This window comes from Gadus macrocephalus, chromosome 13 (assembly GCF_031168955.1).
Source record: "Gadus macrocephalus chromosome 13, ASM3116895v1".
Taxonomy (NCBI): domain Eukaryota; kingdom Metazoa; phylum Chordata; class Actinopteri; order Gadiformes; family Gadidae; genus Gadus; species Gadus macrocephalus.
Genome location: NC_082394.1, coordinates 5,896,039 through 5,912,660, shown reverse-complemented (window position 1 = coordinate 5,912,660; position 16,622 = coordinate 5,896,039). Strand labels below are relative to the sequence as shown.

At 45.9% G+C, this 16,622-nt stretch overlaps 2 protein-coding genes across 17 annotated transcripts in view; one reads left to right on the top strand and one right to left on the bottom strand.

Moving 5' to 3' along the window:
- LOC132470114 (rap1 GTPase-activating protein 1-like) overlaps positions 1 to 4,881 on the top strand; it is a 114,239-nt gene extending 109,358 nt beyond the window's left edge. For 12 of the 15 annotated variants that reach the window (XM_060068346.1, XM_060068333.1, XM_060068337.1 and 9 more), the window contains 4 exons: positions 202 to 343; positions 763 to 868; positions 1,591 to 1,691; positions 2,470 to 4,881. In XM_060068346.1, the coding sequence (XP_059924329.1) occupies positions 202 to 343; positions 763 to 868; positions 1,591 to 1,691; positions 2,470 to 2,544 (424 nt within the window). In that variant the 3' untranslated portion in view covers positions 2,545 to 4,881. Of the gene's footprint in view, positions 1 to 201; positions 344 to 762; positions 869 to 1,590; positions 1,692 to 1,962; positions 2,012 to 2,469 lie in introns of all 15 variants that reach the window. The other 3 variants (XM_060068340.1, XM_060068339.1, XM_060068335.1) reach the window with 3 other exon arrangements.
- On the bottom strand, positions 4,835 to 16,244 carry padi2 (peptidyl arginine deiminase, type II). 2 transcript variants are annotated; one of them, XM_060068412.1, is made up of 16 exons: positions 15,973 to 16,244; positions 13,853 to 14,030; positions 13,325 to 13,394; positions 12,750 to 12,811; positions 12,241 to 12,358; positions 11,127 to 11,279; positions 10,533 to 10,714; positions 9,971 to 10,074; positions 8,415 to 8,526; positions 8,082 to 8,189; positions 7,567 to 7,718; positions 7,058 to 7,205; positions 6,764 to 6,857; positions 6,569 to 6,648; positions 5,890 to 6,018; positions 4,835 to 5,427 (listed from the first exon to the last, which is right to left on the bottom strand). In XM_060068412.1, exons 1-16 carry the CDS (start codon positions 16,134 to 16,136, stop codon positions 5,194 to 5,196), a joined length of 2,088 nt encoding a protein of 695 aa, XP_059924395.1. In that variant the 5' UTR covers positions 16,137 to 16,244; the 3' UTR covers positions 4,835 to 5,193. The 2 variants fall into 2 exon arrangements, with proteins under 2 accessions (XP_059924395.1, XP_059924396.1); XM_060068413.1 differs by lacking the exon at positions 15,973 to 16,244 and adding an exon at positions 15,420 to 15,651.
- Positions 16,245 to 16,622: the final 378 nt, after the last annotated feature.

Genomic DNA, 16,622 nt, shown 5'->3' with positions numbered 1-16,622 from the left:
AACCTCCAAAACTTGGTGGTAACATAGGAGCCCTTTATTTAGAGCTTTACGGTACTTAAAAAATTGGGGGAAAAAAAGTAAATGCATATTACATGCATGATTGTTTGCTCTTTAGCCTAAGTACTGACTGACTGACTGACTGACTGGCTGACTGACTGACCCCGGACGGTTCCTCTGTGAGCAGGCTAACCTAGGGTGCAGCTCTGCTCTGTGCTGCAGGGCTCCTTCCATCCCGGAGGCCCAGGACATGTCCCGCTCCTCCTCCAACGCCAGCAGCTTCGCCAGCGTGGTGGAGGAACACGACGGAGAACCAGAGGTCGGGGACGACTACGACACGGGACTGGTGAGAACGGACGGAGAGACAGAGAGAGAGAGAGTCGCCTGGGTTTAGTGCGACCCGCAGGGGAAAAGATCCATATCTGGCACGACGATTTGGGAATTGAATGGCTGCCTGGCAGAAGTCCAAAACTCATTAATATACAAAACTGAATAAATCTTAAATTAAATAAACGTCAACAAGTAGTCAACAAGTTGACTGCTTATATCCTAACTGAGTGAAAACAATTATCTGCTATTTATTTCTAGGATTAAATCGTATTGTTCCCATTAACTCACAATGGCAGCGGGCCTTTTGGCATCAGACCAGCGGGCGCCCCCTACAGGCCGTCAGAGGAGCTACACGCTAGTCCCTTCAGCCGGGGCTTTACAAACAGGCTCAGGTCAACATGAGAACCCATCGTGGCTGTTGTCTGTCCCCCACAGGAGAGCCTGTCCTCGGCTGGGACGCCCCACAAGAGGGACTCCTTCATGTACAGCTCCTGGACCGAGGACGGCTTCTGCAGCCCCGGCCCGGGGGGAGGGTCACCAGGTGAGCCCAGGACCTGAGCCCCACCGGCCCCCGTTCACCCGGACCCCCGACAGGACTGCCTGCCTCATGTAACATGCAACAGAACTGCGATGAATGGAGACCTGGAGGGAGAGGGTCGTGTTTCATGTCACATGATATGGGCCTCCTGGTTCATCCTTACGTTTACCCTCTTTTGTTGTTGTTACAACCCAACATTCATGTAGAATTTGTAATGTAATTATTTTGTACACATTGGTTGACGCGTGCAGACATTTATCCAGACGGAAGATAAGACGTACCTTAGACCTTGCCTATCAGGATAATTCCCAGATAAGAACAGATCGGGAGACTGCTCTTGCGGAACAGTGCCGGGTTCATCGCTGGCGGTTGTCATGGTATTAATAGCTATTATAACCCTTGCTGGGGGGTTCGGGTTATATAAGGATCCTAAACAGTGCCAGTACCCACCGTGACCCTGGACGTCCCCGTCCCTCCCACACACACACTAAACGTTTCTAGTCCTTAGTGGGGACATTCCCTCCCCCTAGTGTCAGATCAACAGTTTGGAGGTAACCTCCTCCCGGGACAGTCACGGGACAGTGGCGGGACGCTGTCCTTCAGCAGCCCTCCAGCCCTGAGCCCTTCTGTATCCCCCCCGCTTTGGTGTTCATCCTGGTGTTGACAGCAGCTCCATCTGTCCCCCCCACCCCCCCCCCCCCCCCCCTCTTTCCGCTCCCTCGTAGGGTCTGTGCGGCCCGATCTCGCCAAGGAGGCGGAGCCAAAAGGGACAGAAGCCCAGGCCAAGACGGAGCAGCCCCCCGGCCAGGAACCCAAGACCCCATCGGTGAGACCCCCCCCCCCGCCCCCGGTAGACACTCGCCTTGCTCTGGGTATCGGGCTTTGTTGTGAGCTCCTTCCGTTGTTAAGTATCCTCTGAATGACTTCCTGCTCTGGAGTGTTGTTGTTGTTGTTGTTGGGTCTGTTGGTGTTGGCTGGCGTCGCCGTTTCTCCTGTCATCTCGTGTTCCACTTGTTGCTGGTTCTTGCTGCGTTGTTGTTGTTGTTGTTGTTGCCTGTCTTTAACCACCAGCTCCTCTTCTCTGTGTCTGTGTCCAGACCTGTTAGCCCCTCTTCCATTCCTCACCACATGGATGACCATTTCCAGGTCAGCCACGGGGAGCTCGTGTGTGCGTCTGTGTGTGTGTGTGTGTGTGCATGTTGGGAGAATGAGATTGCCTAGGAAGTAATTGGAACGTAGTTTTGTGTTTTCCCGCCATTTTAACAGCATATTTAACTGACATTTTCTCACCACACCTTTCTTAGCCAGATTTAACCCTCCACAAAGTTTGTCTCTCAATATGATTTACCTCCTGGTAAGTTTTAACACTACAGTATATAGGTTTGACTTCTCTTTAAGGACTCTATAAGGTATACCCTCCTTAAAGATTTAAGTCTCTATAATGTTGCACTTTCTCCAACGTCCTAGTCTCCCTTTCAGTTGCAGTGTTGATCTTATATCTTTAATGTTTAATCTTCAAAGATTAATTATCTACACGGTTGGAGGCCGGCCCCTCCCCCCGGTTGAGCCCTGCGTGGTCTGACTCTGTCCGACTCCCCCCCCAGAAGAGGCCCGCCCTGCAGGACACGAGGCGTTGCCACGTCAACTCCACCACCGACCCGGAAGACGACCAGAGTTAGAAGACCGCCCCCCCGCTGGATCCAAGAGACCGACAGATATATATCTCTCTCTCTCCCCCTCTCCCTCCCTCCCTCCCTCTCTATCTCCCCCTCCTTCCTCAGCCCTGTGGGTATCTGCAGTCTCTCACGACATGCCAGGCAGATCCGTAGACATGTTTGTACCTGCCGGTCCGCGTCGCTGCCCCCTACAGGCCGGACCCAGAGAAGTGCACCTCCAGGGGAAATACTTTATTAACCACAGACAGGACAATGGGGATAGCACCTATCCACCATCAAACCTCCTGTTTGATGGCTGTCAGTTGAGACTGGCCGCTATGGCCCCGTGGTCCTACGGCCCCGTGGTCCTACGGCCCCGTGGCCCTGGGGCCTCTTGTTCTTGTTCTGAGAGGAGCGACGTACTACTGTGTCAAACATGGCCCCATCAGGGCGGGACCAGCCGCCATCTCGACCCAGCGCACCTCACCCTGTCTGATGGGGGAGGCGCTCCCTCACATGGTGAAACCCCCCCCACCCCCCCTGCCCCATGCGTTCTCTTTGTTAGACACTTGTGACGGGTTCTGTCTTGTCTCCAACAGACAAGAGAGAGATGTTTGAGACGAAAGAGAGGCTGGGGTGTGGGACGGGTTTCAAATGAGAGGTCAGGGGTTGTAGAATAAAAAAGACAGAGAGAAAGAAGTGTTGTTGTTTTTTTAAATTGATCATTTCCTGTCGTGGTCGCGTCCGCTGGTCCGTCTGTGTTGCTGTCGGCACGAGGGCCAGACCGAGGCCGGCCTGAATTCATGACTCATTGGGTTTCCTTGTCTTCTAATTGTTCCGGTGGAAGCTTCTCTTCAAAACCCTTAGTGGCTGTTCCATGTGGTGGAAGGGATCTTTGTACGGCTATTAGTGGACTTGTTGTAATTTGTCATCCTTCTACTGAGAAAAAAAACAAACAAACACTGTTTTAGAACTGAGTCTGACGTTTCTAGTCGGTCTAAAAACAAACCTACATTTTCCTCTTGATTTCCAATAAGTCTGCCACTCAATGACTTTGATTATGTGGGTGTACAGTTAAGCATCGTGACTTTGGTTTTGTATAATTAACTGGTATTCTGTCGAGTCTGTGTCGAGAGACACAATGTAACATAAGTGTGTATGTGTGTGTGTGTGTTTGTTATTTGTGTGTGTGACGCTGACCTCTGTTTCAGACTCCATTCGCTCCGTGAGATTCTGTTGCAATTTGTTATTTTATAACTTATTTAAAAGCGCTCTCGGTCACCAACCAACGTGTCGGAGCTTCTAAGAGAACAGCCTTGTGGTGCATGGGGTAAATCTGCTTGCCAAAAGTTTTTAAATAAATGTACGTTGCAAAAGAAGGGAACAGCACACTAATGCCATGCCTGACCTATGGTTGTGTTGGGAAACTTGAGTTTTGTGGGTGGGGGGGAGACTCAACTGAAGGAAGATGAACGAGAACCAACGTACTAGTTTGCTTGTTTGTTTTAACCAGTACCTATGTTTCAGGAAGCACTAACTTTCAGAAGGCATATTGCACGAACAGTTTAATCTGACCTGGTTCGCTACACATGAAGTGACACTGACCCCCTTGGTGAAGCGGCCTTTATTGTGATTGTGTAACAGAGGCTGCTAGGGGGGAGACAGGGGTCGTGACCCCTTCGTTGCGGATCACCTGATGGCCTGAATGTAAAGGTGCAGAGGTATGCAGTGACGTATGCATATCTTCTTGTTCTTTGAGCGGCGATACTGTGTAACCCTGGGCCACGGTTATTGTACTTTAATGTACGCTCTCAAACTTTTTCATTTCCTTACAATTATCAAGCCGGATCGGGCGGCAGCACTTTGAGAAGAAATATGTTTCTGTGAAATGACTGAAATAAATATGAAATGTTCTTCATATGCAGCCGATGAAGTTTAAAGTGTGAATAATTGGTTTCGGGAAAGGAATCACTGAGGTCTACAAGCAAATAATATTGAGGTGTCTAATTATTGTGCCCAGGATTCCTGTACAATTGAGGCAAACATTAAATATGTGTTATTGCAGGCATTTCCACCGTGGTTGCTATTGTTTTAACCTCAACACTATTTTCCAATTGGCTTTCTGAGATGCTTGAGTAGATGCCATACGCTCTCTTGTGGTTCAATGTTGTTACTACACGTCAAAAGTTAATTCCTCTCACTGTGCTTGTATATTTCCAGATGGGGTGTCCGTTTGCTGTGATTGAGATGATTGTATTTATATTTCTTTCAACCGTCCGCTTAAGCCCATGTTTGTAAATACTGCTTTCAAGCCTTTGTGTAAATAAGAGCAAAAATCTTTAATAAAAATGGAGATACATGGAACATGTTGAACTCGGGTGATATCTAATCTGCCGACTTCACATTGGGTTGAATGAAATGACTTAAGGCATGTTAAAGGCTTATTCAGGTCAAGATATACCAGGGGTAGTTCTGACACTGAAACTGAAACTTGAAATGAAATGTTAACATACCAACATTGTACTTAGTGTTAAACAAAGCTCGTCTCATATAGAAATATTATACTTGAAAATATTATAGTTGTACTTTTCCGAAGCTCCCTCTAATCTACTAGTGCGACCGAACTTTGGTGATTCAGAAACCGACCATCGGTTGTCGCCCCGGTTACCGGGCTCACATCTCCAGGTTCCACCACCTGAGCTCAAAAGGCTTCCGGCGGACGTTGGACCCACAATGCACCTCTCCGAGGAGCTTGTGGTAGGAGGCGAAGTTGTCGATGTAAGTGCAGCTCAGCCCCAGCGCCTCCATCAGGGAGGTCATCTCTGCCTCTAGGGCACAGCGACCGTCCACCTTGGGCCCAAAGGGCTTAGGGATGCCCAGCTCCTTGCCCAACACGATCATATTCACCTGGGAGAGAGAGAGGGAGCGATGGTGGTTTTGAAACTTGTGTTACTCACTACAAACTCACTGTTCTAGTGTTATTCACTGTAGAAACTCACTAAAACCTTCTCTGTTTTAGAAACTCACTCCAAACTAACTGTTCTAGTGTGTTAATCACTGTAGAAACTCACTGTCCTAGCTTGTTCTTCGCTGTAGAAACTCACTAAACGGGAAGCAGGATAGTCTAGTAGCGCTTGCCTTAAGGAGTTTATCTCCTAGCCAAAAGGTTTGTGCCTCACACTCCACTGACTCACCATTCAATGCAGTGTTTGCCAAGGTTCTGCTTGCGACGATCAATAATGACAAGCTACTCAACCATAAGAACATTGATGCTAAATCTCTATTGAAAGGGATTAATACTAGCACTTGGTTCAGTCCGTTGTACCGGGCTCAGGGAACACATGCACGTTTTGGGGTAACGGCACGCACCATGTCAGGGTAGAACGCCACCGCCCGGTTGTCTTCCATCAGCTTGAAGAGGATAGGCAGGTCGATGATGTCATCATCATCCAATCCTAGCTCTCTCTTCAGCACGTCTCTGTTCCAGTCGATGCAGTTCTGAGGACAGGGAGAGTGTGTTGAAACCAGTCTCCGTCGCCTCTCTGTTTGTTTTCACATCAGAGACTACTGGAGGGAATGCGCTTCAATGGAGTTGTTGTTGTGCTTTGTGTTTGATGACCAACAGCTTAAACTCAATAATGAAACCCTAAATTATAGTTATTGCAGCCCAGAATGTGGCTCCTACCTCCCACGCAACAGCTGTTGAGCAACCAATATAACTGCCTCAAAAATATTTACCAATTGTTTGAGAGTTCATAAGAGTTCATCAGGAAACAGTTATTGTGCTATCTTACCTGTCAGCTATAACCTATACCAACAATATGATTGGCTTCTCCATGCTGTTGTCAGAGAATATATCATTATAGAACTTTCTGGCCCCTCACACAACGCAGGCCACTACAGGCCACCGTAGCTCCTCCTACGTCATTGGACAGTGAGGGCTGATGAGGTGTGTTCAGTTGTTTGCAATCTAAAACGCACCACTAGATGCCACTCCATTCCACATACTGCAGCTTTAAAATAAGTGTCACTGATACAAGCCATCTACCTGTACATAATCGTTTTCAGATTTAAGACGTTCGTTGTCCAGTATTTCGTCCACTGACATTTCTTCATCTGGTCCCAGACCTGATTGAGAGAGACAGAGAAACAGAGATATATAAACAGAGCCAGAAACAGAGTGCTATAGTCGTCAGTTGTCATTGGCTACAGGCATACAAACATCCCATCATTTGTTGATTACCCTCAAAGATCTTGGCCTTTCCGTGCCCATCGTTCTGCAGGCCTTTGAACAGCTTGTAGCCTGCGTCTGGGCTGGCCAGCAGCAGACGGAAACCCTGCACACAAGATAGACAGACAGACAGATAAAACCACAAAGTATGAAGGAGGTGGTATAAGGGACAAATTATCAATTTCATTCAGAAAATGTTTAAGCATTTCCAACCTCCTTTGACCTACTAGTTTGAAGCCATATGGCAGTAGGGTTAAAATAGCTTTTATATACTGAATGTGAAGATTTAATGTGAAGATTATTTACCTTAGGGCCGGGTGCTGGAACGAAGGTCATGAATTCATCCACATGACCGACGTAGAGCCAATCAGAGAACAGAGCCACGGGCTCCTGGACCTTTTGGGCCCACAGGAAGTCCTGGACCACCTTGGTCATGTTGCGACCGTGAGCTGACCTTTGCAGGGGAGAGAGAACGATTACAGTGTTTTTGTTGCACCGTTCTTAATGAGAAGAAGACGACTATTCCTAAATTCACCAATAGTTTAATTAAGCTCATTTATATATTTATCTTGTTCAAAAACGGTTGGTCTATCAAGCTGGCCTGCGTCTCTTATCAGTCAACAATACTATAAACCACAGTATAAACTGCACTTCACTGATAAGAAATCAGTTTCTAAAGAACTAAAAGAGCCTCCCTCAAGATACTGAGAAATTTGTTGGAAACCTGGCATCATCCCAGCAACATATGTGAAGTTTCTCGCTGAAGCGAATTAATCGTTCGTCGACTCAAACTTCAGACTCTGTAACAAACTCACGTAGGAAAGGCCACGCCGATGATGATCCGGCCCAGTGGGTAGTGTTTACCGTTCACTGTGACGGGCGGGCTGACCTCCAGGTTACCGAAGGAGTCCAGGCTGTTGACCTCTTCGTCCTCGGGCACTCGCGTCACATAGCCGAAGTCTTTGCCCTGCGCGGAAAAAAACACCACCGTGAATGGACTGCATTTGTGTAGCGCTTTTCTGATCCACAGCCACCCAAAGAACTTACGATGAGTGGCTCACATTCACCCGACCGTGCACACATACACACAACCAATGCACCGGAACAGCCCTATAATCAGGAGCCAGTAAGGATTAGATGCCTTGCTCAGGGACACCTCGAAACTTAGGCTAGGAGGAGCCGGGTATCGAACCAGCAACCTTCGAGCTGCCTGACAACCTCCTCTGCCTTCTCAGCCACTGCCTGCCTGAAACATCAACCCGTTTAAGGAAATACAGGTGGTAGTAGAGCTGTCCAGATACCGATGGGAGCTTCTGAGGAGGTTTCTCACCAGCAGTTCGTCGTAGGGGAAGTCCTTGAGGTCCCCGTCCCGAGGAGAATCCAGAACCACGGGGAAGTGCTGGTGAGGGGAGTCGATGTAGCCGAACTCCAGCTCATCCTGGGGGGAGGAAGCACACGCAAGGATCCAAACGTCATCAATGATCACAAAAAGATCGTGCTCAAAATGCTAAAATCTAGTTCTAAATAATTAAATCCCCTAATTCATGAAGGTGAATTTGCTCTTTCGCTATTGCGCTTACGTGAAGGGTAATGGGTACTTACAATGTTAGTCATAGTATTTACTTCTTATGGTTTTCAGAACTCCTTCAAACCATCCTCATACCTGCATCCAGCGATCTCCTCGGTTCTTGTACTCGTAGCACACCTTCAGCTTGTAGTTGTTCTTCTTCGCCAGGCCAGTTATCCCCTTCAGGAACGGGTAGTTATCTTTTGTGCTGGAAGAGACACCACATGCAAAGATATCCAGTTGATCCAGCGAGCATTCAAATAAAAGGGAGCGTTTTGTGTTCATCAGGATAAAATTCACATTATAGGACTAGACATGTCGCCACATGTGCACATTAATTACTACTACTATAATACAACTATAACTATACCTACTACTGAGAGTACTACCTATTAAATATACTTCAATTATGCAATAACACACTACAACAGAGTGAGTCTGGAGTGAGTTTCTACAGTGATAACACTAGGACACTGAGTTTGTCGTGAGTTTCTACAGTGAATAACACCAGGACAGTGAGTTTGTAGTGAGTTTCTACAGTGAATAACACTAGGACACTGAGTTTGTAGTGAGTTTCTACAGTGAATAACACCAGGACACTGAGTTTGTAGTGAGTTTCTACAGTGAATAACACCAGGACACTGAGTTTGTAGTGAGTTTCTACAGTGAATAACACCAGGACACTGAGTTTGTAGTGAGTTTCTACAGTGAATAACACCAGGACACTGAGTTTGTAGTGAGTTTCTACAGTGAATAACACCAGGACACTGAGTTTGTAGTGAGTTTCTACAGTGAATAACACTAGGACACTGAGTTTGTAGTGAGTTTCTACAGTGAATAACACCAGGACACTGAGTTTGTAGTGAGTTTCTACAGTGAATAACACCAGGACACTGAGTTTGTAGTGAGTTTCTACAGTGAATAACACTAGGACACTGAGTTTGTAGTGAGTTTCTACAGTGAATAACACCAGGACACTGAGTTTGTAGTGAGTTTCTACAGTGAATAACACTAGGACAGTGAGTTTGTAGTGAGTTACTACAGTGAATAACACCAGGACACTGAGTTTGTAGTGAGTTTCTACAGTGAATAACACTAGGACAGTGAGTTTGTAGTGAGTTTCTACAGTGAATAACACCAGGACAGTGAGTTTGTAGTGAGTTTCTACAGTGAATAACACCAGGACACTGAGTTTGTAGTGAGTTTCTACAGTGAATAACACCAGGACACTGAGTTTGTAGTGAGTTTCTACAGTGAATAACACCAGGACAGTGAGTTTGTAGTGAGTTTCTACAGTGAATAACACTAGGACACTGAGTTTGTAGTGAGTTTCTACAGTGAATAACACTAGGACACTGAGTTTGTAGTGAGTTTCTACAGTGAATAACACCAGGACACTGAGTTTGTAGTGAGTTTCTACAGTGAATAACACCAGGACACTGAGTTTGTAGTGAGTTTCTACAGTGAATAACACCAGGACACTGAGTTTGTAGTGAGTTTCTACAGTGAATAACACCAGGACACTGAGTTTGTAGTGAGTTTCTACAGTGAATAACACCAGGACACTGAGTTTGTAGTGAGTTTCTACAGTGAATAACACTAGGACACTGAGTTTGTAGTGAGTTTCTACAGTGAATAACACGAGTGTCTACCTGCAGACGAAAACCTCCACAGGCTCGAGGGTGTTGGGGGTCATGATCCAGGGGGCCACCCTGAACACCACGGTGTCAGTGTAGATGGGGGTCTCTGGGAAGTCCTGGAGCAACAAGCGGCAACACCAGGTCACTTCCATATAACGTCTTGCATCACTATCCTATAAGTTCTGATCAATATCCCTAAAGTTCATGTTTCACTATCCTACATCGTCCAATGGTTTTACCGTCCTCAGCCTCACTGGATAAAATAATCGGCTCAATGACTAAAGGTTGTTGCTGTTGTTATTGTTGTTATAACACTGGTTCTACTCTATAGTTATAGTTCCTTAGTTTCAGAACTATTATGCCACACTATTTTAAGGGAGGGATCCCTGCTCTTTGCTCCCTCTCATGGTGACTCCCACTCTGGTTTGGGGAGTTGTTTCTCTCCTGACCCTAAGTGCGCTCAGGGTTAGGCGTGTTCTCAAATGCGGGCCGCAGTCTACCGCCACTCAGCGGTGAAAACACCCATGAATCCCCCCCCCCCCCCCCCCCCCCCCCCGGGTATGACCGCTCCCACCTCAGAGACGGGCTCCAGCAGACTGAGGTGTATTTTGAGCAGCCCGTCGAAGTCTTTGTCTGGGAAGCGGAGGCCCTCCACGTAGAGCTTCGTCTCCTGCTGGTAGGGCACCTCCTGGGACAGCACCTGATCGTCCAGCACCAGCGGGTAGCGCTTCACAAAGTCAGGGAAGAACACCTTGCCTGCAAGAGTCACGGAGAATAGGAAGGGTCGGGTTATTATTATTTAACTCAGGTTTTATTGTTCTTTTTTTATCGTTATTTTTTATTGTTATTACACATGTTAGTATTAGTTTACTCATATGTTGATAATGTAATTAAATTCAAATTTATACAAGGTACAAAATATTAAACAAGACAATATATAAAAGGTATATTATTGCAGGTAGGCAAGTGGTAATGTTAATGGAGAGCTATGGGGAGGGAAATACTGTATTATAATAAGAATAAGAATAAGAATAGAAATTAATCCTAACTATATTCTCCTGACAAACTGCAGGGATCATACACCACTGACCACTGATGGCCTGAGCCTTCCGTCTATGGAGGCGGGGTTGAGGGTGAGATCACCCCCATGGAGACACTCAGGGCTTACCCAAAAAGCGGCTCAGCATGTCTCCAGCCGTGGACCTGAAGACTCTGACCTTCTCGGCGTCCCCCCGAGAGATGTGCAGGGTCAGCTTGTACCCTGGGGGCAGCTGGGCCGGACCCTTGGTCCGCAGAACCATGGGCGACATGTCATTCAGATCTGGAGAGGCCGGCCAGCGATCGGGTTATTGATGATCGTAGATATAGTCATGATTGATCTGGAGCTCCTTTTTGAGTGTGCAAAAGTGAAATGTTACATTTGCGCTCCCGATACTAGGCTATTCTTTGATCTAGCTTTGAGGTTACTCGAAAAGTTATGCAGCGAAATACACACGGGTTGACTTGTAACCGGAAGGTTGCTAGTTCGATCCCCGGAGTGTCGAGGTGTCCCTGAGTGAGAAGCCTAACCCTGACTGCTCCTGACGAGCCCGCTGTTGTCCTGCGTGGTTGACTCCGCCGTGAATGTGTGAATGAAAGGTTGCAAGTCACTTTGGATAAAAGCGTCAGCAAAATCCCCTCAATGTAAATGTAAAGTCGCAATGTGTCCGATTCAGTTACGGGAGTATGGAGCTGGGGTGTCTGGGTGAGGAGGGGTTTAGGGAGCCTTTATTTGTAAAATATAAATGTTATAGGATGTGGTGTTATAGGATAAAGATATTGCAATCATTATTGACTACACATATGAACAGGTCCTTTAAAGCTCCAAGTTAGTTGAAATGTTGCACATCGGTACTTCAAGGAGCAGGTAATGATTACATCTACAGGATGCCGAAAAATATATATCATCAAATGTGCATATTTATTTATATTTAAACATCTAATTCTTTATTTCGTTTTTCTGAGGCAAAATGTCGAATTAAAACAATAATTACTGCACATCACTAAAGCGATCTGCTGAATCTTGTATGATTGATTGAAAACACAGACCCCCCCTCAGTGGCAAATCCCATGACAATGTTAACTTTGTATGATTTACAACTATGTTTTTGAAAAAGTAGTAAATTATGTTTTTGTTTTTTTTGTCTTTTGTCACAACACAACAACAAAAAGCTGCGCAATCGCACATAAAAAAAAGAGTTACACATATTAATACAATTACAAAATAATCAAATAATATTTACCAGAGACTGCTGTGATGTGTTTCCGGTCACTGTCAGGAGTTTTATGATAGAATTGTTCAGAGTCGCAGTTGACCAATAGAATGGCCCCATGTCCTTCAGGGCCCCATGTCCACGCCCCCTATACAACAATTGGGAATACAGACATTAATGGAACACACACTGTGTGTGTGTTTGTTTGTTTGCTGTTTGTGTGTGTTTTTCAGGGAATTCTACCTATGTATAACTGATCAGAAACACAATTTTGACATCATTCTAAAATAAAATAAGGCAAGAGCAAAATTATCTATTGAATATAATTGTTCTTACATTTTAGACCTGTATAAAGTATTGTGTATTCATGTTGCAATATCTTTATTTAAAATTTCCTGATCAAAGGTCAAAGACAACCAGAAGGAATGACTCGCCGAAATTGGCCCACAATCTGGTCAGCCTCAGACAGACTTTATTTCCTCATTGCTGCCGTACGTCGCAGCCAAGGAGGAAGTGAATGCATATTTATCTAATGTTACCTTGTGCGGGTTGTTCTTCTCAACAACACCATCCCTGTCGGCATCTACGTCCAGTGACACCTCTGCAGACGACAGAAAGTTCACTATTAACTCAACTTGGTTTTTCTTGGCTCGCACAGCATTTCAACTTTCTTTGTAGCTACTCCAATTTTGAATGTATGCTTTTTCTGAAGACTTGTTAGTCGCTTTGGTTAGAAGTGTCTGCTATATGACCATTTTTTTTTTATATGTGAGCCACTGCACAACATCAAAGCAACAAGACATGGGATAAACAAAATAACCACAACCCCGAACATGGCAAGTCATTGCAACACATGGAAAGGGGAACATAGAACAAGATGCAAGAACAGCATTCCTGTGTAATTACAGTTTATAATCCCAGACCCGGTTAGGCAAGTGGGAATTGATGGATTTATTGCTAGGGGGTATGCAATTAATTCAAGAAGCATGTTTCTATCATATTCATCCATTTGCCCGGACTTGACTGAAGAGGGTCTGAGATGTGCTCTAGGCAGAGAGCCAGATGCTCTCTCCCACACACGTTCTCCCACAGATGTTTGGTGTGAACCTCCTACCGATGGCGGTGAGGTGAAGCACGGCCTTCCCAAGGACCTCCGTGTTGTCTCCATAGTAGGTGACGGACAGCTTCCAACCGGCAGAAGAAAAAGATATGCTCAAATTACATTTACATTGAGGGCATTCAGCAGACGCTTTTATCTGAAGCGACATGCAAATACGATAACCCAAGTACAAATGTTCGAAAAGTTTGACATCAGCAACCTATGCCACCCATTGTGTTACAGGTCACACAATCAACCTTATAAAACCCGTTCCGATTCACCGCCAGGGTGTGTGTGTGAGAAGCGTTTTGTGTGCATATGTATATTTGCAAATCTTGGTGTGTGCATGTGAAGCCATGGAGTGCATATACATGTGTGTGCACATGCATGCATTTTTAGCATGTCCCTTCCAGCTCAGAGCCGTATCAAGTGTTGGAAGTTGGAACGGTTGTGCGGCAAAATAGAAACGACTGTAGACCCCCCTCCCACCACCCCCGAAATACCGGAACCCCCCCCGAAATACCGGAACACCCCCCCCCATACCTTGCTGTCACTCTCAACCATACTGGCTTCCTTCATGACGATGAACAGCAGGGTGTTGTTGTTCAGTGGCAGGGGGGAGGGGGAAGGGGAGGGGCCCGGGACAGGGGTGGGGCTGATGCTGAACCGGACATTGGGCGTGCATTGGACGTTGAAGGCCTTGGACTTCGGAGGAGCGCTCCTACACGGGATGAAAGGAAGGGCACACACACACACACACACACACACACACACACACACACACACACACACACACACACACACACACACACACACACACACACACACACACTAGGGGTTAGGAGTGTTCAGACTCCAAGCCGAAAGGTTCTTGGGTCGATCCCCCAAGTGCCCTGATCTGAACCTGACCCAACCCCCTAACCTGCTCCTACTGAATGATGTGTGTCAGTATCTGAGTCGCTTGGGACCAAAGATAGATGGCAGACATTTGCATTTCAGTTTATTTATAGTTGTTTATGATATAACGTTTCATAAGAAAGGGACTAGGACTCATAGAGGCACTGAGATACAAATGACTCCCTCCCCCTGAAATAGAGAAGGAATTCCCCTGAAAATAACAAAAAAGAAACACAAACAAATTAAAAGGTACAAAATAAATTATAACAATAGTGATGCTTGCTTTGCAACCCCAATATTTACAAAACGAAAAAGAAGGGACATGGGAGTGATACACTGTTTTGTCCACGTGGATAAAATGCGGTCTGTTTAATCACACAAACTACAATATACAAACACTGTGGCATAGCTAACAGAGGGAGGAACCTGTTCTTCCACTGTAACTTTACACGACCCGTAATAATGGCCTGCAGCACTGTCTTCAATTCCAACAGTCACCTAGTTACAGCTCCTACAGTATTGAGATGTTGTATTGCTGTAATTATGCAACATCAGCACACTTTCAGCTCTAAGAGCTACGTGCAGTATATTAGTCTGATGTGCTACACCTGAAGAGGAAATAAAATGTTTTAAAGAATATCACCGTGAATACGTAGAATATTACCATAACTCGATGTAAATTAAACTAATTTTGTTAAACAATTATACATTGCTTCCATTTGAGTTTCAATCAAATTCAATGGTATTGATGATTATTGTAAATAAATAGAACAAGCGTGAGTCATTGCATTGCCCCCCTGTCAGCACGCAACGCGGTCAGGCGAACACAACCACACTTTGTGACTGAGACAACCGAATTGCCTGATCATGATGTTTTTTTTAATCCGTCTCAATTGTACAAAAGCCCACCGCTGGTGCTGAATAGGCAACAGACGAGGGATTGTGTCCAGCTATCAGAAACAATCATTGATCTGTCTGCGGCTGACAACGGCATGCTTTGACATCCCACTCAAACCCACTGTGTGTGGCTTGTGACGGCTAAATTGACGTCACAGACGGTCACACAAACAAAAAAAACATAACAAAAAAAGTGGCTCACAATAATAGATACGGACGATTGATTGAAAATTAAGAGTCTAAAATCAAACTGAGATGGAAGTAAAAATAGTAACGTAAGCCTAAACATTTTCCCAGACTTGATGGATCCATTTACCTGCAGAGGTTGACGGACAGAGTCGTCCCGACCACGTACAACACTCTGCTCGTCTGCCCGCACCTGACCCGGAGCGTCCGCTCGCCGCTCATGACTACTGGAAAATATTGACCGACGGACTTCTGTACCGAGGAGGACCAAAGCTGGACTTGCAGAGCCGGCTGACCACGAAGGCGAGAATGTCCACTACCGATAGCACTAATGGTCAACGGTGGAACAACGGCTCAGGTGAGGCCAGTGATCCCCTGTCCTGGGATTGGTCAGCCGGCGGTAGCCAATCCGATCCCCCTTCCCAAAACCTGGCCCCCGCCCCTCCCTGTCCACTACTTTTTCACGTTCTCAGTCCGCTTATTTCAGCCGCGGGGACATCATGCTTTGTTGAATGAGTTAACAATAGGCTATGTGTATTAAAATGAATATAGACCTAGAAAATATCCAATGGATAGGTTCACGCCAAAATTAAAATAATATCTAATATCATACAAATTATAATCTATAACTTCAGTGCATCTGCAGATAATACCGGCCTGGCCTACACGTCTGGTTCGCTCACCTGCTCAAGCTCGCCTTCAGAACCGTCCCGATAACTTGAACCACGCTCTGGCGGTGGTGGACGTCCAGCCGCACGGTCCGCTGGAACGCACCGCTGTCCACGAAGGGACATCTCCCGATGCAGTGGTGGAAGACAGGCTTCCCGAGAATCTCCTGGTGGCTCATGTTGATGGGTGGCTGCCTCAGCTGAGCAATGGCATAGGTGTGATGCTTGCTGCAGTTTTATTCAACCTCCCTGCGTGTAATACGACCAATGAGAGGGAATATTAAACGAGTTTGGGCAGTGGTTGGCACATCTGTAGCATGTACCTGCGTGCGTTTGTGTATATGCTTTGTGTACCTTTGTCCAAAAGTTGAGATATGTAAAGGCGGATTGGGGCTTGCCTATACACGTGTCGAGTAGAAAAGGTGCACACTGTTTGTTGTGATACCAACATTCTGACTGGAAAATACAGCCCTGCTAAATGACTAATGTATCTTTACACTATCATCCATATTTGGGATAAACTATGTTGGTGGCTTTAGAAAATACTTGGCAAAAATAGCCTATATGTAGCGGTTGTGTTTTGCAAAAAAAAAGATGCACTAAATCATCTTCTTATAAATTCCAATAGGCTAGCAGCAGACACTTGACAGGCATGATCGCCTTCC

Bases quoted from the DNA above. Each gene is read 5' to 3' on its own strand.
- padi2 (XM_060068412.1), bottom strand. From the start codon at position 16,136: ATGAGCCACCAGGAGATTCTCGGGAAGCCTGTCTTCCACCACTGCATC. The intron at 6,019-6,568 runs GTAGATGGCTTG...CCCTGTCCTCAG, and splicing joins CTGAAAACGATTATGTACAG to AACTGCATCGACTGGAACAG. The intron at 5,428-5,889 runs GTGCGTGCCGTT...TCTCTCTCCCAG, and splicing joins TGGCGTTCTACCCTGACATG to GTGAATATGATCGTGTTGGG.